A 24,561-nucleotide genomic window follows, 5' to 3' on the forward strand; every position below is an offset into this window, starting at 1 on the left:
TCCTCCTTAATCCCGGAGACCCGCTCATGGGCAGGCACTTCCTTCAGAGACCCGAGGACCTGGATTCACCACCACAGCTTCCCCGTGCTGCTGCCAAGATGCCGGGTCAAGGTGTTAACCACAAAAGGAAAAACGTGTTATCATGAATCATCTGACCTCAAAACGGGCATTTTAAAAGGAAGAAAAAGCCTCAACCATTAACGGGACCTATTAAACGAAGTGGGGCCATCATTAGTGTGACTATTGCTATGTTTTCTGTAACAACTCTGATCCACTTTAAAGAGCGATGTCTGTAAAGCAGGATTTTATTTTTTTCAAAATAATTATGTTTTCCCTCCTACCACCTGGTACCACACTGAATTCACCTGACAGTAGCTAATTTGCAGGGGGAAAGCCAAAGTTAACAGATTTACTTATCTGGTCTGGTCTGGTTAAAAAAAATCTTAATGAAAAGAGCTTTTCACTTTTTTAGCCTAGAAGCATGTCAGTCCAGGAACTTAAACACATGGGCATTCTTCCACCTCCAGATTGAAGCATCCCAGCAGGGAGGTGTGGGGAACTTCACTTTCAGGGCAGGCAGACAGCAAGACATCTCCAGGTGAGGCATTGGACTACAACCGGCCACGCAAGGAATGGAGCTGAGTGATTAATAGCTGCATCCCAGATCTCCATGAATCCAAAGAGATTCATACTTACCATGCCCTACCCCAACCTGCTCCAAAAGTGAAGCACTCAGTGGTGCCCAGTGACAAGGCAAGAGGCAACGCACATGCACTGAAAACAGGAAACTCCATCTAAAGACAAGAAGTTCTTGCTGGGTGGGAGGTCAAACACTGCAACAAGTCGCCCAGAGAGTTTGTGGAGACTCCATCCTTGGAGATACTCAAAATTTAACAGGACCACAGACCTGAGCAACCTGTTGTAGTTGACCCTGCTTAGAGCAGGGCTTGGACTAGACATCCTCCAAAGATCCCTTCCAACTTCAACAGTGATGTGATTCTGTGACTGCCTAGACAATTTATTTCCAAGTTATTGATGTGTTTTGCAACAGGAAGAGCAACAAGCTGTATCAACAAACCCTTGCCACTGGAAAATCTGAATTAATTGCTAGAATCACACGAGCCAGCTGGAAAGAATGTGAGTTTCTGTTCGAAGCCCTGCCAATGTAAACATGATTGTTGCAGAATTTGAGCTCTAGCTATGGGCTTTATGCCAGATTGAATATGCCTTGAGAACACAGACATCTTTAGCCACAGTATTAGCACCCTAACAACAGCTGCATGTGACTGCGCTGGGAGGGGCCTGTACCACAGGCTCTGCTTCACCTATAGGGCTACACATGCCTTAGCCCTGCCAGAAAGTCATCCTGTGATAAATATGTGCCAGGCATAGGAAAGAAGTCTGAAGATGGCTACAGGGCACCCAACAGAGATGCCTGGGACCACTGGCCTTCTTGTACTCTGGGGAAAACTGTCAGCAATCCCCAGATCCTCCTGTCCATTTCTGCTCTTCTACACAGTACCTGGATGAGAAGCACTTCATGAACATTCATTAAAACAGCAATATTGTGCTGCTCAATGACTGCAAGTGAGAGCAGTGGCCAGGGACCAGAGCAGAAAGAGGTAAGAGATAAGCAAGACTGAATACTGATGGGATGGGGTGGGCAGGTGGTCCTGTGGCAGGTGAGGGAGAACACAAAGGGGTCAGCTGACTCTTGTCAATGCTGCATGGTGCACAGAGGGCTATGCCATGGAGGGCAACCACATTGCTGTGTAGCCATTCTCCATAACCATTCAACTTGCTGTGACCAGCCCCACAGGCTGATATGGGATCTTGTCCCAGCCTGAAGACTGCATTCAGCTGAGCCTCCAGGTGGAACCATCCAGACCTCTTCACCCATGGAAAACAGGAATGGAGAGAGAACAGTCCTTCCCTCCTATTTCCTGGTTAAATGATGAGCTGCTTGGGCAAGATAAGGTAGATTTCACTGTAAACATTGCCTGCTTGGCAGAGGTCTTTTGTAAGCTCCAGTTCCAGGAATACATTTAAGCTTTCTTTTTTTTCAGGTCTAATGGTTTCAGAAAAAGCAATGCAAATGTAATTCCTACAGGCACGAAGCTGAGAAGCAACACTCCTCCTACCTCAAAATAGTTCAACCTAGTTTCTAAGTCCATCACAAAGTTAGAAGAGGTCTGCCTAATTATTTTACCAAGCATTTGCAGATGAAAATATTAAAGCACCCCATTTTCAATCCTAAGAGTGTGCTCTGTTACATTAGTCACAGGAAATTAATACGGTTATAGGTTTTATAGATTTAATTGCAATCCTTGCCTGTCCCCCTCTGTACAGATGACATGAAATTAAACAAACTAGAGCTAGATACTAAGTAATGATTTATTTGGAAAAAATGATTGCACATTTTTAATCAAGTTTGGTATGGTTATTTAAGTAGATCTGTTCAGGAACAAAATTACTCCTTAGGCTGGGTGTATTTTCCATTTTTTTTAATAAAAAATGTTGAACTACAATTTCTTTCAAGTCACACCAGTGTTTTTGTTGTACACTCAATAAATTAACATCCAAGAAAGGATGTTTTCTGAATTTTGTTACTGCTCAATTTTCACTTCAAAACATGTTATTCTTTACTCTTTGCTTCGTTGTCCATTTCTGCACATCAGACGTCTGTAAACTGCAAATACAGCCTGTTTATTGCTCACATCCAAAACAGGAGCACAACAAGAGAAAGGTTGACTAAGACAAGTGTAATTGCTGTTCACTAGAACAATACCCTGAGAGCCAAACCTAGAAAAAGTCTGTAAGCATATATTGAATTTAAAATGTGTTAGTATTTTAATTGCCTTTGAAGGAATATGTTTTATGTTAAGACTTCTATAGAAATTCTCATACATCAATTACACACAGGCTAAAGAACTTCACTGGACAGAGGTGTGAGGAGCTTGTAAGCTGAGTAGACCTACTGCACTAAATGCAACCCTCTTTGTCTTTCGGGAACTAAATTATTTTATTGTCTTTACACTTTACTAGACTCAACCTTCAATTTAAGATTTAAAATGGGTAGTAGAAACCTGACATAGATGTTAAGTGAAATTTCAGATAAAAGGTTTTCTAATTTGCAAAAATGGCTTCACTAGAAGTAGTTCATTCTTAGCAAATTACCCGTGACAAGTCAGAGTTTCACTGACAAGCCTCTCAGATACTCCAGCTTCTGTTAGGAGTAGTATCTAAAACTCACCATGCCCAGTCCTTGATGAAGAACAAGAATTCAATTCAAACTGAAAAGACTCAGTGCTGAGAGAGGTTCTGACATTCAGAAAGGGTAGGAGGATAAAAGAGAGAGAAAAATGACAGACTCAGTCTGCACCATTACTAAAATTAGATCATTTCTTTTGTTCTCCTGAACCTTCTGCTCTATTTGCCAGGAATCATATTAGCAACAGAAACTGTGAGAATCTGTCCAACCTTATTAGAGAAGCTGGACACAAAGAAATTACGAAAATCTTTTCTTTTAAAATGTACTTGCATATAAAAAGAAATTAAAAAAGGCAGAGTTTTAGAATTCTGCAAGATTAGATCAAAAACCCTTGTCAGAAAAACTGGACATCAAACTAACAAAGCTTAATTAATGGTACTGCAGTGTGCTGAGCACTAGCACAGAACATTGTGGCTGTACCATCTGTGTCTTTACAGATACTGTTACTTAGGACAGTCCTAGAGAGGTTTAAAAAGAGGCATACCCACCAGCTCCTCTCAAGAGCAAGCAGTTCACCCAAAATGTTCCTCTGCTAAGTATACTATCCCATACTGCCACCCAACAGAGCTCTGAAGTGTCATCTCTGCTCCTGGGAAGCATTTTAATAGCTAACAGTGAATCTCTTCTCCATGTGGAAAATTCATTAGCCAAATGGTCTGTAATGCTGTAGGAGCAAGTGCCATTTCTTCTGTACACCAACACTCCTCAAAACTGTGGGAATTTCACTTGAGAATCTTCACATTGAAAGCTTCTCTTGCTACTCTGATTTTTTAAAGACATAATTACAAGCAACAGGTAAGGACTAATTAACACTTTGGATCAAGCACACAAGGCAGTCATGTGAAGTGCCTAGTGACTGGAAGAAGGGACACATTACACCCTTTTTTTTAAAAGGGTAGAAAGGAGGACCCTGGGAACTACAAACCTGTTAGCATCACCTCTGTGCCTGGGAAGATCACAGAGCAGATTCTCCTAGAAGCTCTGGTAAAGCACATGGAGGCAAGGGAGGTGATCAGAGAGCCAACATGGTTTCACTAAGGGCAAATCCTGCCTGACAAACTTAGTAGCCTTCTATGATGGAATGACTACATCAGTGGACAAGGGATGACCTATGGATGTCATCTCTCTGGACTTCTGCAAGCCTTTTGACGTGATCCCCCACAACATCCTACTTGCCAAGTTGGAGAGACACAGATTTGAAGGGCAGACTGTTCAGTGGAGAAGGAAATGGCTGGATGGGCACATCCAGAGAGTAGTAGTCAATGGCTCAAAGTCCAGATAGAAATTGGTGATGAGTGGTGTCCCTCAGGAATCCATACTAGGACCAGTACTGTTCAGTATTTTTATCAGTGATACATACAGTGGGATCAAGTGCACCATCAGCAAGTTTGCAGGTGATACCAAGCTGAGTGGTGCTGTTGATGTGTTAGACGGTTAGGATGTTATCCAGAGGGACCTGGAAAAGCTGGAGAGGTGGGCCCAGGTGAACCTCATGAAGTTCAACAAGACCTAGTGTAGGGTCTTGCACCTGGGCCAGAACAATCCTCATTATCAATGCAGGCTGGAGGATGAGATGATAAAAAGCAGCCCTGCAGAAAAGGACTTGGGGGTACTGATGGATGAGAAGCTGGACATGAGCACGCAGTGTGTGCTTGCAGCCCAGAATGCCAATCACATCCTGAGCTGCATCAAAAGATGCATTGCCAGCAGATCCAGAGAGGTGATTCTGTCACTTTACTTTGTTCTGATGAGACCTCACCTGGAGTCCAGGTCTGGAGCCCTCAATACAGGAAGGACATGGACCTGATGGAACTGGTCCAGAGGAGGGCCACAAAAATGATCAGGGGGTTGGAGTACCTCTGCTACAAGGACAGTTCTTTGCCCAGTTAGCATCAAACTGTCCTCCAGACACACGTACCTCACTGTGTTTCAAATCTTGCACAAAGCCCATAAGTCTCTCTTAGATCTCTGAATTAATTGTAGGGGCCAAGAATATGTTTTTCAATCTTGAAACTTGGATGCTGGATGGCAGCAATCTAAACCTAGTCTTTTAACAACTTGGACATGTGACTATGACCATCCTTAATTGGGTGAAGTGCTGGAGGACAGGATATACTGCTTGCATGTAGATGATACATGGTTTAGTACTGCTGTGGCAGCTACAAATTGTCCTCGAGTTCTGGCAGTAAAAGGTTGTGTGTCGCTGGAGCAGAGCAGAGCACCTTGCACACAATCTGTCTCCATTTATAACCACAACATCTGTGTGGTCATGGACTGTGGTATAAATGACAGCTGTGAAGTCTGCATGGCCACAGGACTGTTGCACCCTGTCAAACTAAAGATGCAGAATATCCCACAGTCAATCCTGTGCTGTCACTTACAATTCTAGTAGTAAACAAAATTGCAATTTGTTATTCTTTCTCTGTCCCTTTCTCCACAGATCAGTGATAGATTCTCAAAGCACAGCAATCGAAAGAGACTTCCACAGCAAGTGAGTCTTTCCCAAAACATAAAATATTTAACTAGAGTGCTTCCATGATCAAGATGTTTTCAGCATTAAATGTGGTGGTGGTGGTAAATTAAAAATTATATTTTGTTTTGTTCAACGACAACACAAATTCAGCTCACAGCACCTGATTTTCAGAGTATCCTAAACTGAAAGGAAATCTGCAAACACAGATTTCTCCTTCACTGGCAGCAATACTGGAATAGTATAGTTCTCACAAAATCCAAAATGACACACAAACCTGAAGTAATAAGAAATAATACTGCACTTATGACAGAATAAATAGCTAAATTTAATTTCCAAAGTGATTTGAAGTATATGTTTAGCTGCCATCCAGGAAGGGCAGCTGAGTGAGAGTTGATACTTCAGTTGATAAAACTCACGGCATGGATGACTGTTACCCTTGAAACTCCTAATGGCAGCTCAGAACTGACATCGAAAGCCCCTTCCTCCAGGAACACAAAGGTTATGTTTCACATGGAGGAATGGAGTACTTTTTTGTAAAGTTTATTTTAAAGGGATAGTCATCCAGAAAGAAGCAATCTCCCTAGGATGTCATGTTTTTCTGCCAGCCTGAGGCCATATTGTCGAAAGACATTACTTCCAAGAGAGCCATAGAAAAACAGTCATGGATAATGTACATCCAGTATATGCAGCTCCCCAGACAGCCAACAGAACAAGAAGAGTAAAACAAGGAGTCAGATTTCACTCTGACATCTTCTGTTTGGGAATGCCAGCTCAGAGATCTCAATATACCTCAGTAAAAAAAAAAGAGAGGAAAAAAATAATTTCTGAGATGTGATTTTAAAGTAACCATTTTTTTCCTTTTCCTTTTTTTTTTTCAACCTAGTACTGATTCTCTTTAAAAGTATCACCTCCTACAAACTATCCTTTCCTTAATCATCATTAAATTAATCATCTCTTTCTCCTACTCTTATTGCTGTATGTAAGGATGTATTCCAAAACAAAACAAAGATCACTATATTGGTTTATCTTTAAAGAGGAGAAATGTCAGCAAGAAAAATAACTGTAAACAAAGTAAACTTAAAAAAATATAGAAATATGAAAAAAATACCATTTGAGAGTCAGGACTAATAGCCTTTTCACAAACCAAAAAGCAAGTCCCAAGACTGCAAATATTTTATGTGTATCTTAATTTCAAGTAAATGAGAAGTTCTATTAATTTCCGTGGAATAGGTCACATGCTTGCAGCACTGTGCAATAACCTGCAGAAAATGGCTGGAAGTTGGCAGAATTTACCAAGAACTGTTTACTCTGTTAGCAGGTTTCATCTTATTTTATAAGACCAAGAATATTCTTAGAACTCATAGGAGGAATAAATAGTATTCTCCCTTTTCCAGTAAATAGCTTGGAGTTTGTACTGACTGAAATTCTGATTTATTTTTTGATCAAGAGAGAAATCACAGGAAATGAGGACAGGAAAGAAGCCTTCTCTGAGTTTTGAAACACAAGCAGCAGAGCTTGCTAAGAAAAAAATCTAACATCTGCTTTCCCCCTGAAACTGCTATTTGGGATTTACATATTCCAGAACAGAACCACCATCTTTACAAAATTGTAACTGAACTAGTGAGCTGGTACAGGACAAAACCTGTGAACAGGAAGCAACACCTGCTACAGACCTTTAGTGACCTGGACAGAGATGCCATTCCTCCTGGAATATCCACGAGGCATACAAGCACTTAATTTTAATAGGACTCCAACAGATACACTTGAAAGGCAGGGTAAATCAAAGATCCTGAAAAAAAATGAAGTTTGTCTGAGATAATTTGTCTTCCACTAAGCTGGACTTCAGTATCATTTGTACCACTGGACATCCTTTAAAATACATTCAGTAAAGGTAAATGAGCATTTTTCTTTGGTAGTACTTCCAAAATTTTACACTGGATACTCCAAACTAATAACTTTTTTATTTTCTGTGAAGGACAAAGATTAACAGACCTACAAAAAAGTTTCTGATATTTCTGACAAAAATTACATTGATTATAATAATTACTTTAGTCTATTCAAAATTCTAAGCATATGCCTGTGTGTTGAATTTTACTAGGGATTGAGATCAACATGGGTATAGCTATTTGTAAGAATTTCCATGGTGATATATCATAGATACCAAGGGAGGCATATGCATGTCCTGGTGCTCTAACAAATACAATGTTACGCATTTTAGTAATATCAGATACAAATTGTATTAGGCATGCTCACTCTATTAAATACTGCCAATGCTTAATGGGTCTAATCTGAAGTGGGAAGTAATATTGCAATTTATTTCACCAAGAAGAAAACTAAGAATGCATTTTCCTCTACCTAAAGCGATGAACCTATGTTATCACCTTGAATTAGTTATCTATCAACAGAAAAAGACCATTAACATTCAAGACTAAGGAAGCTTTTAAGAGCATTTTAGTATCATGCAGATATCACAGTACAATGCTATGGATAGAGTATTTGTGCTAAATGTTTTCATATAATACTAGGATATTGTGTATTGAATCTAACATTTAATATGACATTTGATGAAACAGACGAATCTGATTGGGTTTGCAGCCTTTTGACATTTCCACGCCAGCTCTCAGAGGGATGGAATGAAACTCAGTCTAAGCCATGTGGGTGACAGTTTCATCACCTCTAGAGGGACCAGTCTCGGAAAGCGGCAATGCTGGCAGAGAGCCACGGAGAGTGAAACCTTAGGAGGCCCCAGGGCCGACTCAGGGCTGGCGACAGTGGCCGCAGGTAGCCGTTGCTTACTTTGCCACAGCTCCTCTGCGGACTGAGGAAATTTCTTCACTTTGGGAAGCTGCTGGCAGGCCACAGCCAGGAAGATGCGTCACGCTTTATTTTACAACAGAAGGATGATGGTGATGTGTGGAAAGCGGAGCTTGGAAAACCCGTACTGCTGAGGGAAGAGCGGGCGGGCTGGGCGGCTGGTGGTCGCCAGGCTCGGGGCACCAGCCTGCCGAACAGGGCAAGCCCCGCCGCAGGGAAGCTGGAAGGGGACCAGCCTCTCGCAGCTCCTGTGTCGACCCCGCCTCGGAGAAGCTGCCACCACTAGCTCGCGGGCCGGGGCCATTTCCCGCAGGCAGCACAGACCCTCCCACAACGCCTCAACGCCACCGGCTGCCTCAGGCGGGCAAAATGGCGGCAGTGGCCGAGGGGAGGGAAGACAGGGGCGGGGAAGGGGGGGGTGGACGCTGCCGCCGTTAATCACCGCCTCCGCCTTCCCCTTCTCTGCCGTTCTCGGCAGCAGTGGCAGCCGCTCTGAGGTGGAGAAGCCCCGCTGGCGGGGAGGAGCGGCCGGCTGCAGCCTGCGCCCTTCACGCTCCCTCAGGACAGCCCTGGAGCGGGAGAGGGGGCGGCGCTCCGCCGTCCTCCCGCCGACAGGCTCAAACTCTTTCCTCATCTCCCCCCGCCCCGCAAAGCCCCTGACCTGCTCCGAGTCCGGGCCAGAGGTAGGTGACCGCCTAGTAGAGGCCCTTCACCGCGGCTGCCTCTTGCCGGCCCTGGTGGCTCGCTGCAGGAGTGCAGGTACCCACCTGCCCACTCGCACCCGGAGGCGACACCCGCCCCGGAGCCGCGGGGCCCTTTACTGGAGCAGCCAGAGGCTTCAGGGCCTGCTCGAAGCGTGTAAGGCCGAGGGCCGGCGGGGTAAACAGCCCGTCCAGTCGGGGTCTGCCTGAGCGGCGTGGACCTCCACTAGGTTTGCCCACTGGCCATGCCCCGGGGGCCCAGGTTCCCTTCCGTCCAGAGTTGAAAACAGCAAAGGTTTTTTTTGTTTGGTTTGGGTTTTTTTTAGTTTTGTTTTGTTTTTTTTTCTGTTTGTTGGTTGATTATTTTAACTTCCATTCCTGCAGATGTGAAGGAGAGGTGGCTGGGTAGGAAGCATGTTGTCTCTGATGGGAGTCCGTCTGGTTGGGTGCAGAGGTGCCTGTGGAAGGAGATAGTCTGCAGTCCTTCCAGGGATGCACATCCCATATCTGGATGGAGTGTGCTGGCCTAAAATGCCATGTTCCTAATTTCACTGGCATAATTGCTGTTGAGGAGTGGGCTGCTCCGTTCAGCTCCTGGGTTGGAAGCTGTTCTCCAGCACAGTTGCATCTTGAACCCTGGAGTAGAGGTGCAGGTGTCTGGGCACAGAGGTGGGCACAGGGTGCGTCTGGATCTGCCTGGACAGGCCCTGCCCATGATAGCATTCCTCCCTCCTGTGCTAGCAGATGGTTTGTAACCTTTGCTTAGTCTCATGTGAAAAGACTTGGAAGACCACCGAGGTAAGTATTTTTAAGCCTTACGTGCTTCAGTGGCTTAGGTGACTGAGAGCTGTACATGTGTTCTCCTGTAATTTGCTTGAAATAAAACCAAACTGCACTGAGCTAATCCGCCATCAGTGGACGTGAAAGGTGATGTTTGTTTAGAGAAAAAATTGTGGTCTCCTGTGAAATTTACTGGGCTTTGAGCAAAATTTACTTAGTTTTATGTTGTAGTAATGATGTAGCCACGCTATTGCAGGGAGGAGTTTACTAAGTGACTTAAGGTGTTAAAATCTTTTTACCATCACTGTTATGATAGTATCTAAGTCGCATGGATCCCTGCTAGTGATGAACAAACTGTTGTGGTGCAGATTGTTTGGGTAACCAGGCGAGTTGTCAAAGTCAAGCCAGGCCTGTATGTTAGGAATGTATATTGGAGCCAGGTCCTGTAAACACTCACTAATGTGTGGAGTCTTGTTGCTAGGGCTTTGCACAGAAATAAGGAAACATGCATGAGTGCCTCTTTGAAGTCTCAATGTGCTACCTGACTATTTGGAGCCAGGAGTATGGTCAAGGGTATCATATCCATAGTTTAAGAGCTTCAGTCTTGGGATTTTCATTTGTAAATAAATTCCCATCCTTTTACGGGTTGCTCTGGAGTATAACCAAGTAGAACTATATTGTTCATGTGTAGATTTGTCTTACACAAAGATGCCTATTGTTTATACAGAAACTCTAAGGGGAACGTTTTGTTAACATTTTGTTAGCAATATACACTGACAAACACAATACAGACCAGAACTTTAAACACAAATGCCTGTCTTAAAGCAGCAAAACACAGCTGCCCAAAAACTCTTCTCCAAGAAAAACTGTAGCTTTTGGTTGTAGTTTCTTTTAAAACTGAGTTTGTATCACAACGAAGTAAATCTCCTGCATGTAAGTTTCACAGCAACATAGTTTCATGCCAATGTAACCCTCCTGTGTTTCTTTTTATAAACAAGATTGGGTGAATTATTTTTTTAACTACATTTGAAATTTGTTTTCATTTGGGTGTGTCCCTGTTACATTTTCAAATTCCTGAGCTAACTGTGAGGAACTCCTCTCTTCATTGTCAACATGTGTCTTTTCCATTAAGACTTCTGCTTTCTCCATCTCTTAAACTTGCAACAGCCTGAAATATAATGACTAAAACCCCCTCTATTTTTCACTGTTCCATGTGAGATATTTCATATTCTATTTTTACTGTAACAAAAAAATGGAATACAAAATTCCACAGCCTACATGGAGAGTAGTTCCAAAGCCTGTGGAGTCCTGCTTTCCATTGTCAAGAGTGTTGACATAGTGGACCCTGAACTGAAATGCCCAGTGGTGACAATGTATATGAGTGGCTTCTAATATCTCATTTGCAGTTTCTAATTTAGACTGCCATGATGATCAGTATTTACCTACAGACAAGTGATCAATATCTGTCTAAATATAAGGAATAAATTATTTTCAGAAGCACCCAAAAGCATTTAGAATTGTTGAAAGAAAGGATTGCAGTAGCTTGGAAGCTCCACAGCAGCTGAGTGTTTAATTTTTAATATATTAGCAATGATGGCTAATATCTATTCATCAGATTACACAGGTCCAGTAGAAAAGAGTCAGAATGTCAGTACGTGCAAATCTCCTGACACACACCAACATCCTTTGTGTTTTTTTTTTTTTTAATCAGTATTAATGGAGGGCTTTAGCACTGCATTTTTGTGCTGTTTTTATTCACCCTGCTTCTTAGCTTGAGTATTTCTACCTGTCATTCACGGATTCTTGCTTTTGTGACTACCAACATAAAATTGTATTTGAAGATCATAGTTACCATCTTACATTCTTTATTTTGACATTGCCTGATATCTCTAAATGAACATTTATATCTGATTTCCATTTGATTATATGATTCGTGGGAAGTGTTTACAGGTATTTTTTTTCCTTTTTTCCCCAGCTTTCTCCATTGATATACAGCAGAATAAATGCCAGTTCTGCTGCAGCTCACAACTATTGTTTTGTGGGTTTTTTGGGTGGTTTTTTTTTTTATTTAGTATGTTTTTGGAAGCAGAAAATGAACTGTTTATATATTGTGTAGTGCTTAGATGCTGTTCTGCATCTAGGCTGTGTGGGGAGGGCAGTGTAAACACTGATGTGGAAAACAATTTTTAATGTTTCTACTAATTTTTTTGGTTTGACAGTTAGTTTATTTCATAAGGCTTTGATTTTGGGACCTCAGTGTGACTGTGTCCTGGCAATGATGTGGCTGTTCTCTGAAATCACTGACTCTTCTGTTTGTATATGGAGACCATTAACAGGATTAGCTTGAATGAGAGAAGTCTGTGACAAGGTGTGATTGCAATCAGACCAGATGGAAAAAAATGTCAGTTTTAGGAAGGTGTTCTGGTATGGACATGAGTTGGGTTTATCATCTCCATTGTTTGTATGTTTTATTTGCTGCCTAAGGCTTCAGAAAATGAATATATTCTTGATTTTAAAATAGTATTTTTTTTATTTTTGGTGTTTTCTTAGTAGTTGTATTCTAGCAGATGCTGTGGGTAATTTAGGCTGATGTCTACTAACACCAACATGTCAGAATTCAAGTACAACTTGGTTAATTCTGTGTTCCAGATTCAGTAATGTTTTCATCTTTTTCTTCTCTTACAGGAAAAATGATACTCATGCAGCATTCCTGAGTGATAAGAATGGGTCCAGATGTACCTCTGCTGAATGATTACAAACAGGAGTTCTTCTTGAAGCGCTTTCCACAGACTGTGCTGGGAGGTCCCCGGTTTAAATTAGGCTATTGTGCTCCTCCTTACATCTATGTGAATCAGATTATTCTTTTCTTGACACCATGGGTTTTGGGAGGAGTAGGAACACTCTTGTACCAGTTAGGTATTATGAAAGACTACTGCACCGCAGCACTTTCAGGAGGACTAATGTTTGTTACTGCACTTATTCTTCAGATGGCAAATCTATATGCAAAGCAGAAAACAGTGACAGTAGAAAGAATGCAAATTCAGAATACCCTGACAGATGAAGACGAGTTTGAATTTTCCAGTTGTGTTGGTTCAGAGACAGTAAAGTTTATTATTCCTGGCAAGAAGTATATTATCAACACCATATTTCATTCCCTTCTGGCAGGGGTATTGTGTGGGTTGGGAACTTGGTATTTGCTGCCAAATAGAATAACCTTGTTATACAGCAATATTGGAGGAACTGTTATGATCTTTGTATTTGGATGGGTCACGATATGTATAGGAGAGTATTCATTAATCATAAACACAGCTACCGAAACAGCTACTTTCCAAGCACTGGATACTTATGAAATCACTGCTCTGATGAGACCTTTCTATATTTTTGTCTTTATTGCAGTGGATCTTGCACACAGGTAAACATAATACAATACTTAACTAATTAAAGTACTGGTTATTTTCTGTATTTTTTCAATCAGAGCAACGAGAGGATTTTTCTAAGGAAATTTGAGATTTTAATTGAAGCTAGAAGAGTATATGATAAAAATTGAGGTGCTCACTGTGCATAAAATGTTCTTAAATTTTTATAGCATTCCAGCTAAATTAAGAAGAGCAGTTTCTGAGTAAGGGACAGCTAAAATTTTTTTACTGCTGTGTCAGACCCTTTTTTGAACAAGACCATTTGTATCAACATTCTTTTTAGTGGATGTGAATTCAAAACATGCTGTACTGACCTGGAATTGTAGATCTAAAAGCTGCAAATTTCAGGAGCACTTGATTTATGTCCAGATTTCATGCTGGAATATTTTCTGGTTTGATCTCAGAAAAGCCGTTGCAGAGGGTTCTTAATTGCACGCTAAAGAGAACCATGAATTTGGTTTTAACAAATGGCTACACAAATGTGAGCATTGCTGTATTTTTGCTATAAGGATTTTGAGCCTGAATTTTTAAATGCATATGTGAAACAAAAGAACTGTGTCAGTCTACAAATAGGAGACTTTTAGATTTCCACTTTTCTGATGTGTCTTAGCTAGAATGTTTGCTGTTAAGGAAAGATGCTTTTAGATTTACTTTATGTATTCTTTCTCCCTGTCGGGTGATATTTATATCACTTTGTCACATGTACATATTTTATGGTTGGGGTACTTCAGATGCACTTAAAACAAAAAAAAAGAAGTTTGATTTTACTAGTTTTTGCACTTGGAGATGTCTTTGTTAATGATTTACCCTAACTGCCTCTTCAGTTTTTCATATGAGAATTATGTATGTGGTGTTGGACCTCAAATTCGTCTGTCTAGTTTCATGAGGAGAAAAATCAGACATTCTTTAAATTCCTAACAAAATTCCTTTGAGACTTACTTATATTGTAAGAAGCAGATAGAAACCTAATATGTTAGCAGTCTACCTTTAACATAATTAGCTAGCTGGTGAACTGTGTATGATTGACTTTATGCAGATTTCCAACACTGATCTTTGCATCTTTACAGGAAGATTTTAATACTTCTATGTAGAAAGTAACATTTTATATTCCTGAAGAGAGTTTATCTCTTGTTGTGCAGGCAACATGCTATTTCTTTCAGTGTTAAAGCCAACATGCATGAAGTTTCACATTTGTAATTCTGAAAAATACCATTTTGTTGTTAAACAGTTGAAGTTTTAGGGACTGTGAACCTTTCTTTTTGCACTAGGATTCTTGAGTATATTATCACAACAGTATCAAAACAATTAAGGATACTTACATCACTTGACTCATCTGTGTAATCTAAAGGCTTCAGATACTTTGAATGAAAAATTAGCTTGTTCTGATTAGTGCATTACTGCCCCAAGTGTAAATGTCTGTCCTTATTTTTCTTTTTAAAAGATACTAGTCGAGGTGCTGCAGGTTGAATATGTAATGTTTATGCTTCTGGATTTGCCATAGTAGTTAAAAAGACTTCCCACTCCTCAGTTCCTTTCCTTCACTGAAGTCAAATACATTTCTTCTTTTATCCAGGTTTGCTGTCAACACACCCATTCTAGAGCAGACAAACCAGATTTTGCACATCGTATTTCTTTTTCTGCCATTCTTATGGGCAATGGGAATTCTGCCCCCACTTGACGCACTTTTTCTATGGGGAATGGAACAACTGTTGGAGTTTGGACTAGGAGGTTCACCTATGTCAAGTAACACAAAGTAAATGTTGTTTAAATAATAGTAAAATATATCAGTATTGTTTATAACCTTTTTCTTTTCAAGCAAATCTTTTTTATTTTCTCCTTCACAGGTTATTAGTAATGTTTCTCATTTCTGCTGGAACAGCAATAGCATCGTATTTCATTCCCAGCACTCTCGGTGTGATCCTCTTCATGACTGGATTTGGGTTCATACTGAGTCTTAACCTAAGTGAGATTGGTTTTGCCTTCAAACACACCATGAGCAGCCATTTAGCCTCTGGCAAATCTAAAAATATGCACAGAGGTCTTAGAACACAATTTGGGTGGAGGGAATTTATTTTTTATGTGACTGTGTTGACATTTGCTCTCATAGAAGCCAGCCTGCTGCATCAATTTGCAGCCTTTTCATCATTTTCCACAGCCAGTCCTCAGGCTATAGTGAGTTACTTTCTGATCTTATTGCTTACAATTATGTGGATTCTTAGAGAGATTCAGAGAGTGTACTTGTTTGGAGTCTTCCGAAACCCCTTTTATCCAAAGGATGTCAGGACTGTGACTGTGTTCATGGAGAAGCAAAGAAGGCTAATGAAAGTTGGTGTTGTCAGGAGGATTTTACTAACACTAGGTAGGAAAATGCACTGTCTATTGTTTGTTAGATGATGCTTGTAGGAAGATTGAAACAACACTAAAATTTCTGTATGTTCAAGAGTCTGTGAATGAACTGAGAAAAACCAAGTAGCTGGAAATACTTGTTGATGTTTTGCTAAGTTGTGCAAAGAGGTCAAAATTCAGAATATTGGAACATGAGCAGTCACCTGATTTATGTCTTTTTAAGGGGCAAACCTAAAAAGTTGAGCTTTTTAAAAGTTTCACTCAGAAAGCAAAGCCTTGGAAAGGATTTTAGTTAGCACATCAGTACTCATGTTTGGGGAAGAATGTCTCTTGTAGGTCTTGTTACAAGGTACTTGGAAACAAAAGTGAGTTCAGAGTCATCAAGTAGACTAAATATTTGATTCTTGCAATTTGCTAGTAAAGGGAATGGTTTGGTTTTTGTGAAGAAGTGTCAGTTTGGGGAAGTAGTTTGAGTGCTATTCCCATGTTTATTTTTACTTATCTGAAGTAAATAAATCAACAGCAAGTAACAGCCGAGAAGCAACATAAATGTTTGTTATCTTGGGCTGTTAGTGCAAATGTGCTGTCTGATATTCTGGAAGAGTAATACAAAGAGGAGTTTGTAATATTGAGGGGGAGAGTTCTCTTTTTATGCCAAGATTTCCGTTCTGCAATAAGACTGCATACCTCTGTAGACTTTAATTATGTTCTTGCAAAGAAATCAATGATTCTTTTATTTCAATTGCAGTGTCTCCATTTGCTATGATAGCCTTCCTGTCACTAGACCATTCACTACAAAATCTTCATTCTGTGTCCGTTTGCATTGGATTCACAAGAATGTTTAGGATGGTAATTCCAAGTTTTCAATGTATTAGCCTAAGGTGTTCTTTTCTGTATGATTTAAATATTAAGGTGACCTGGAAGAAATATTCCAGGTCATGACAGCAGTGAGAGATGAATACACTTAAATATGTATGTCTAATATATCTCCGGTTTAGGTCTGGCAGAATACAGAAAATGCTCTACTGGATATAGTGGTTGTGTCGGTAGCACAAATGTTGGTGCTCAGCCCAGACCTCTGGTGGAACAGGAGCCTTGATACAGGAATCAGACTCTTGCTGGTAAGTGTCATAATGTAAATTTAAGCAGATAATTGTTACTTAAAATCTTTATTTCCTTGCCCCATCGGAGAATTAGAGTCCAGGGCCTATCAAATAGAAGCTAAAAAGCTGTGTGCTAAGCTGTACACTCTAGCACCAGTCAATGATCATTTCATTAAAAGTATAGTAGGTAAGGCAGCTTTGGCAGTGCTGAATCTGGCATGATGCAGACAGAATACAAATAAATGTGCTTGTTGTATGTGTTGTGCAGGTTGGTATCCTCCGAGATCGACTGCTTCAGTTTGCTTCAAAGTTGCAGTTTGCCATTGCTATTCTTCTGACATCGTGGACAGAGAAAAAACAACGTCGTAAATCTACTGCCACCTTAATCACCCTCAACGTTGTTTTCTTCCCAATCCTGCTGATCTTCATTGCCATCTCTGCCCTCCTTTCTTCCCCTCTGCTGCCACTCTTTACACTGCCAGTGTTTCTGATTGGATTTCCTAGGCCTGTCCGAAGCTGGCCGGGACCCGTGGGTGCTGCAGCCTGTGTTTGCTCTGACACCGTGTACTACCAGCAGATGGTTCCCAGCCTGGCTGGTGCTCTGCAGTCTGCACTGGCAGCTGGTAGCCTCGGTAGGTACAGCAGCAACTCTGTGATGGAATGTAGTTTAGGAAATGGCATTTTGCCGAAGAACAGGAGAATCATAGCATCTGATTTAAACCCACTGTAGCTTAAATCTGTTTTATAGGTTCATTAAATAGTTTGGGTTGGAAGGGAACTTAAAGATCATCTGGTTCCAACTGCTTTGCTATGGGCAGGCACACCCTCCGTTAGACCAGATGGTGCAAGGCCTCATCCACCATGGCCTTGAACACCTCCAGGAAGTGTGCACCCATGACCTCTCAGGGCAACCTGCTCCAGTGGCTCACCAAACTTACTTCTTTTTAACATTTAGTCTAAATCTATTTTATTAAATTCAGAGGATACAGAAGGTGACTTGGCTAATTTGGTTGTGTTAATTAGGAATAATGGATGTGGACTGGATATAAACTACATGATGTAGCCTAACTAGCAGTTGAGAACAGAAATGGCTGAAAAGACTTAATAGCATGTCTTGTGCAGGCAGTTAGGGTAGTGTTGTGACACCACCTGTGAAAGACATTAATGGTATTTCACAGAATTCTATAAAGAGAGGTGAAGAAATGCCCAGCCTTTTTCCCAGCTGGAAATTGCAAGCTTGTTTTCTTGAGAAACAGTCTTTGTGTAACCTAAATAATCAAAATACCATTGCCCTTAGACAAGAGACAAATATTTACATCAGCCCCTATAAAAATGGCTTCTGAATAGGAAAAAAAATGGACTAATATTTCAAGACAGTGGAAGCCAATCACACTTTTCTGGGGGCTATATCTAAATGTTTTAGTAGGAAACATTTGCTGCTCTTCTAGTATTGGTGTAGAGAGAGGTATTAAAAAAATAAAACTAGGAAGCTTTCTTTCCCTCCGAAGAGAGACACTTCGGATTGTCTACTGCATCAGCCTGTGTATGTGTTATATATATATAATAGATACACAACAGATAAACATACCTCTGTTATGTTTATGTATTTTGTATCTATGTTGGTTTTGCACACACACACGTCTCTGTGCATATGTATATAAAAATTCTCTATTGCCATCATGACTGTGGTGGCCTGTATGCCTCAGATTAAATTATTTAAACCACTATTACTTGAGCCAGGGGAAAAGTCTCTTGTAATGGGAAAATCTGTGAATGAATGTCTTCAAGCAAGAAAAACTGTGGTGTTCTCAGATGAGTTGAAAATGAAGAGGTACCACTTTGTGTGTCTCTATTTTAATTTCAAACCATACTTTTTTCCATGTAAAGGAGTTTTAGTCGCTTTAACAGCTAGCGAGAGAAGAATTAAAATCTTTGCAAAATGTTAGCAAGAAAATGCACTTCATTAGCTCAGTGGGATAGAAAAGGCTACTTAAAAATTAACGACAGCTTAATGGTTGGTTTCACTGATTTCACCCTACAACATTCTAAACTAAAATTCTCTGTGCAAGTGAGTGGTCACTTGCATGAGTGACAGCAGAAGCAGGTCATTAACTCGCAGTAAATGTCATGGTTCGGAACAGCACCGTTGTGTTGGAGAAGTTGACAGTAGGCTATAACCTAAATACAGTTGCTGGGATCTTTGGCATTGCACTTTTTATTGAAATAGCTAGAAGAGAGGAAAAGTACAACTCTTTATTATATGTTTTTTAGAGATGTCATTTAATTCTTGCAGTCAGCCAGACTCTGGTTTTAATTACTAAGTACTTTGTGTGATCTGAAGTTGTTCAGCCCTCGATTTTCAAATTCCAGTTTATTTTGCTTGACTGTGTTTTTGCTATTGTCTAACTTAATACAGCACAATCAGACTTACTCCCCTCACACACAGACATATTTCAGAGAGACTGCATTTGATTTCTGGTGTATCTTGTTGGTGTTGAGTGTGTTTGATATTGAGTCACAAATCTTTAAAGAAAAGCAGGTGCTTTTGCTCTACCTCTATTATGTATCTGTAAAATGGGTGTGATATTATGTCACTGGTAAGCTGACACTTGAGCAGAATCAGTTACACTCCGGAATCTGCATCCTAAGGGATATTTTCTAACCATTCTGGAATACAGACAAGTCCTTTTCTTACCACCAATTTTTATTTCTTCCATAACAAATAAACTTTGTACTCTGCAGAAAATAGGGCCATTATAAGATACTCATGTGCTAGATGTTCTCCAATGTATTTGTCACTCATAATAATTTTAGATCTCCAGGTGACATCTGTGGGAACTGTGCTGTTGGAAATGCATCCAAAGATAATCTTTAATTGTGAAAGTTGTCTCTAAAACGCGATGTGGGGGAGGGGGGTGTTGCTTAATGCTGGTCCTGTAAGAATGTTGTAGTTGTGCAGTTTAGAGAATTGTAGAATGGTTTGTATTGGAGGAATCTGAGAGATCATCTAGTTCCAACACTTTGCCATGGGTAGGGACACTTACTAGACCAGGTTGTGTAAGGATTTCCCAGTTTTCCACAGCTTTTTCAAGGAAAGCACTGCACTTCCAAAATGTAACTTTACAGCTAGTTTTCTTAAGATTCTAGAGTGCTAGGTAGCCAATTTTAACTGATTTTTAGATGTTGATGCAGAAATACTTTGTGCTTGCAGTTGAATTCCTTAGCTGGCTTGTAGGAACTCTTTTCATCAATATAATATGACAGTAATGCAGATATTGTTTTGGGGTTTGTTTTTCTTGTCTAGGTCTCTCTCTACCTGGATCACACTACTTATGTCGCTTTCAGGATAGACTGGTGTGGATATTGGTGCTAGAAAAAGGCTTCACTTACTGTGGGGTTAACATTAAGGTAACTACATGCTGAGGACTGATGTATTGATATTTTGAAATCATAAAAATTTTGCTCTATAACATTTCAGCAACATAACTTGCCTAATGTTACAGTCAATTTTTTAAGGTGTTACTAACTAGACTTGCAACTGACATTCTTGGCAAATGTGAAATGTTTTATCCTCTCTCTTGTGACACAACATCTTTAATAAGCTGGCTAATAAGATCTGTATGAGGCAGATATTTATTTAAGACATTGATCTGTATCTGATACTGAAGTGAGCATTACTATTATCTTGGGTTAGATTTGGAGGTTCACTTGTGGAAATACTGACAGTGGAAAGTACCTTTATTTGTTCAGAAAAAAAATTGTTGCAACAGCTTGCTAGTATTTAAAGATAAGTGGTGGTGAGGACTAAACCAAAATTTTCACTTATGCTTTAGGGGCTAGAATTGCAGGAAACATCCTGCCATGCTGCTGAAGCACACAGAGTTGATGAAATTTTTGGAATGGCCTTTGAACATCAGGAGCACACCAAGATTCTCTCTCCAAATCACCATTTTGGACACATTTTGACTCCTTGTACTGTTCTACCTGTACGGCTCTATTCTGATGCTAGAAATGTGTTATCTGGAATAATTGACTCTCATGAGAATTTAAAGCATCTGAAAGATGATTTCATTAAAGTGCTGGTGTGGATGCTGGTCCAGTACTGCTACAAAAGATCAAAAACCTGGGAAAGCTCAGGGAGTGTTAACAAAAAAGGATCGGTTCCAAAAACTCAGCATAGTGGTGAGGTAGAAAGATCCCAGCCTCCAAGAGAAGAAGATAGCTTCAGTGTTGATACAGTTGAGGACTGGACTGATGACAGTGACATTTTTGATCTTGAGCCCAGTGGCAGAATTAAAGGCAAAAAAGAACCTGGGCAGATGGGAACCACACCAAAAGTACACCTGTCTATTCCAGGATCTGTAGAAACAGAGACCCCACGAGAAATGTCACCAGAAGATAAATTATACAAGGCTGTTGTGCTTGGGCTTCCTGCTGTAGACAAAGGGAAGCAGCAAGAAGCTTTACCTCAAGTTGAATTTAGTTGCTCTTACTCTGAGCTATTGAGCATCCCTGAAGAATGGAGAACAGCCCCAGTGCCATCTTCCAAAGTCAATGAAATGAAGCAGAGGTTTCCAGAGGAGTGGTACCACTTCATTTTGAGTCAGCTGGATTTTTTTCATCTGAAAGAAAAGCCTTCCAATTTACTTGAAGACCTTATGAAAGATAAAGCTTTGAAAGACTTGTATATTCATGGAGTGTTGTCGTGTTGCTTTGGTCTGTTTGGACTGGATAACACTGTGCCTGCCCCGAGCCACGTGTTCAGAGCCTACACCGGTGGTATTCCATGGTCTGTTGGTTTGGACTGGCTAACCAGCAAACCAGAACTATTCCAACTGGCATTGAAAGCATTCAGGTAAAATAAAAACTTTCTCTCAGATTATAAAAATTATATAAAGAGTCCTGGCCTTTGACAGTATTGTTTCACTGGGAGTAGTTACGTTACAACTGTATCATTCAAATGTTTCACTGTCCCCATAACCTAAGAATTGTGACAGAGTTAGATGTTTGGCACTTCATTACCAGGCAGCAGGAACAGTGTTTGATGTGAATGAAGGATGGTTAAGCTAATGTGCTTTACATCTCAATGAGCTACACCCATCCAGCAACTCAACTGTCAAGGAATAACTTAGAGAGCTGCTGCTGCTTGATAACATTTAATGGTGACTCTCCACCTTCTGTAGCCTGCAGAGGCTTTCTTCCTTCTTCCTCCTGTCACTTGCTGCACTACTCAGTGTCTGGCTTCCTATACCTTTCAGATACACCTTTAAACTTATGGTTGACAAAGCAAGCCTGGGTCCAGTTGAGAACTTCAAAGAGCTGGTGAACTATCTGGAAGAATATGAAAATGATTGGTACATTGGACTGGTATCAGATCTTGAGTGGCAGCAAGCAGTTCTTCAGGAAAAGCCATACCTTTTTTCATTGGGGCATGACCCAAACATGGTAAGAAGAAAATTTCCTAATGTCTGTTTCCTAAATTGTTTACTAGTAAATGATTTTGGTTTGTTTCCGCAAAAAGTTTGTCAAGCCCTGGAACAGGCTGACCAGGGAAGTGGTGGAGTCACCATCCCTGGAGGTATTTAAAAGATAGCATAGGTGTGATGCTGAGGGATGTGGTTTAGCAGTGACTTAGCAGTGTTAGGCTGATGGTTGGACTCGATAATCTTGAAGGTCTCTTCCAACCTAGATGATTCTATGATTTAAGCAAGATCAAAGTTTGGTTTCCTTTTCCACTGTATTTTTTTTTTATTATTATTATTATTGTCTTCCAAAACATGAAGGTTATGCACACAAAGCTTGTTTGTACTGGCTAATTGTTGTTGAAAATCACACTGCATTGTTCCTTAGATGCAGCAAGATTTCCTGATTGCCTTCCTAGAGAGAAAAACTGAACTGAGGAGAGTGGTTTATACACTACTGTTTTTAAAGGGCAATATCCCTAGTGTGTAGCCCCAAAGCTTCATTTAGTGCTTTGTCTTCAAAACACTTGTGAATTTTCTTGGAAAACATACTGAACATTCTGATCTGTTTGTTCTTAAAGGGAATTTACACCGGGCGAGTCCTCACTCTTCAGGAACTGTTAGTACAAGTGGGGAAACTTAATGACGAAGCTGTCCGAGGTCAGTGGGCAAATCTGTCCTGGGAGCTGCTGTATGCCACAAATGATGATGAAGAACGCTACAGCATCCAGGCACACCCAGTGCTCCTAAGGAACCTTACTGTGCAAGCTGCAGACCCACCTCTTGGCTACCCTGTATATTCATCTGAGCTTCTGCATCTGCCTTTGTTGTAGAATGTCAGTAGCTTTATTGGTTTATTGTTATTTTGTATTTTCCATCTGCATGTTGGGAATCAAGTGTTTGTGCTACATTTCTACAATACAGGTAAGATCTTGCTCTTGAAATGGTGTTGGCTGGGCAGCACCAAGCCAGCATCCATTATTTGCACAGAGATGGTGCTAGCCAGGACCTTCGGCATGCAGGGAGTTTTGAACTGTTTCCTTGCTGCTGGAATATGAAAGACATTATTGCCTCTGTGGCTGAAGAGCCAGATGCTGAAATTCTCTTCTCCAGTTTAGAGAAGAGCAGCATAATTCTGATCATTTACTATTTTTGGTGCATTCCAATTCTATTTTCATGTTGTTTGTTTTTTCTTGGACAGGTGACTTGCACTGACAGGTTACAGCTCACTTTAGTACCCTCAAAAACAGAGTTGGTAACCAAAGTGTACATAGGACTATTTATATGTTTGGGTTTCATTTTTATTCTGGCCATTTTGTATTGGACTGAGTTCAGGTTTAGCATTTATGACTTCCACTGGTCTTCCTTAGTTGTAGTAAGTTATCAACTATGCGTCAACAAAGTTGTAAGGCACAGTTGTACCAAAGGACTTGTTTTGAGGGCAGAGTTCTACACAGCAGTGTGTATTCTGACACAACGGTAATCTCTGTGACCTACTGATGAAAGCAATGAGCGTGTAACTGAGGGAGAAAAGGAAATTAAGTCCAAACAGATTAATTCTATCTTCTTCTCCCAACATCCATATATATTATGGAGGCATATGTTGTTTGCAACCTACATTTGTATCACTGACCAGTCTTCCACAAATACGGTGACAGCCTGTGAGGAGGAGAGGGGCAGAAATCCAGCTCTGTGCCAAGTCGCTTTGTGGTTTTGTTGTTTTTTTAAACTTCACCACAGGTTAAAGGCACAGAATTGGGCAATTGGATTGTAGTATTACAGGTCTCCTTGAAAACAGGTCTGGGTTATCTCTCCAGTAGCTTGTTTATCCTGCTCATCACCACCAGCCATTAGCACGCAGGTATCTCTATCTGTAGATTGGTGGTTAGTGTAGTTGTTTACTGGCATGAGCAGGGTGTAGGTAATTGTCTGCCTTTAATCTGTAGCATCAATTTAAATCAGATATGCTCCGTAACTGAATTAGTACTGGGTTGGAACAGTCAGCACTGTATGTTTTGGAGCATCTTTTATTTCTTTTGGTTTTCCTCTTTAAGACCTTTTAGTAGTAGACAAAATTTGTCACAGGAGTCTGTACTTGGCTCTTAGCTGCTTCTTTGGCTGATGACCATAAATGATCTTCAAGATGCATGCAAAAGGTGTAGTGGAATGCAGAAGTGGCAAGGAAAACACCTGTC

General features: G+C 40.6%; 1 protein-coding gene across 3 annotated transcripts; it reads left to right on the forward strand.

Moving 5' to 3' along the window:
• Positions 1-9,093: 9,093 nt before the first annotated feature.
• Positions 9,094-24,055, forward strand: PCNX4 (pecanex 4). Of its 3 annotated transcripts, XM_054161716.1 has the most exons (12): positions 9,094-9,241; positions 12,015-12,067; positions 12,725-13,451; positions 15,029-15,208; positions 15,300-15,814; positions 16,550-16,650; positions 16,800-16,922; positions 17,173-17,536; positions 20,209-20,312; positions 20,738-21,759; positions 22,163-22,349; positions 22,948-24,055. In XM_054161716.1, exons 3-12 carry the CDS (start codon positions 12,763-12,765, stop codon positions 23,197-23,199), a joined length of 3,537 nt encoding a protein of 1,178 aa, XP_054017691.1. In that variant the 5' UTR covers positions 9,094-9,241; positions 12,015-12,067; positions 12,725-12,762; the 3' UTR covers positions 23,200-24,055. The 3 variants fall into 3 exon arrangements, with proteins under 3 accessions (XP_054017691.1, XP_054017692.1, XP_054017693.1); XM_054161717.1 differs by lacking the exon at positions 12,015-12,067; XM_054161718.1 differs by lacking the exons at positions 9,094-9,241; positions 12,015-12,067 and having other exon boundaries at positions 12,985-13,125.
• The last annotated feature ends 506 nt before the right edge of the window (positions 24,056-24,561 follow it).

This window comes from Dryobates pubescens, chromosome 5, assembly GCF_014839835.1.
Source record: "Dryobates pubescens isolate bDryPub1 chromosome 5, bDryPub1.pri, whole genome shotgun sequence".
NCBI lineage: Eukaryota > Metazoa > Chordata > Aves > Piciformes > Picidae > Dryobates > Dryobates pubescens.

Coding starts and splice junctions, on each gene's coding strand:
- PCNX4 (XM_054161716.1), top strand. CDS start 12,763: ATGGGTCCAGATGTACCTCTGCTGAATGATTACAAACAGGAGTTCTTC. Junction 13,452..15,028: donor GCAGTGGATCTTGCACACAG/GTAAACATAATA, acceptor TCTTTTATCCAG/GTTTGCTGTCAACACACCCA. Junction 22,350..22,947: donor TGGGGCATGACCCAAACATG/GTAAGAAGAAAA, acceptor TTGTTCTTAAAG/GGAATTTACACCGGGCGAGT.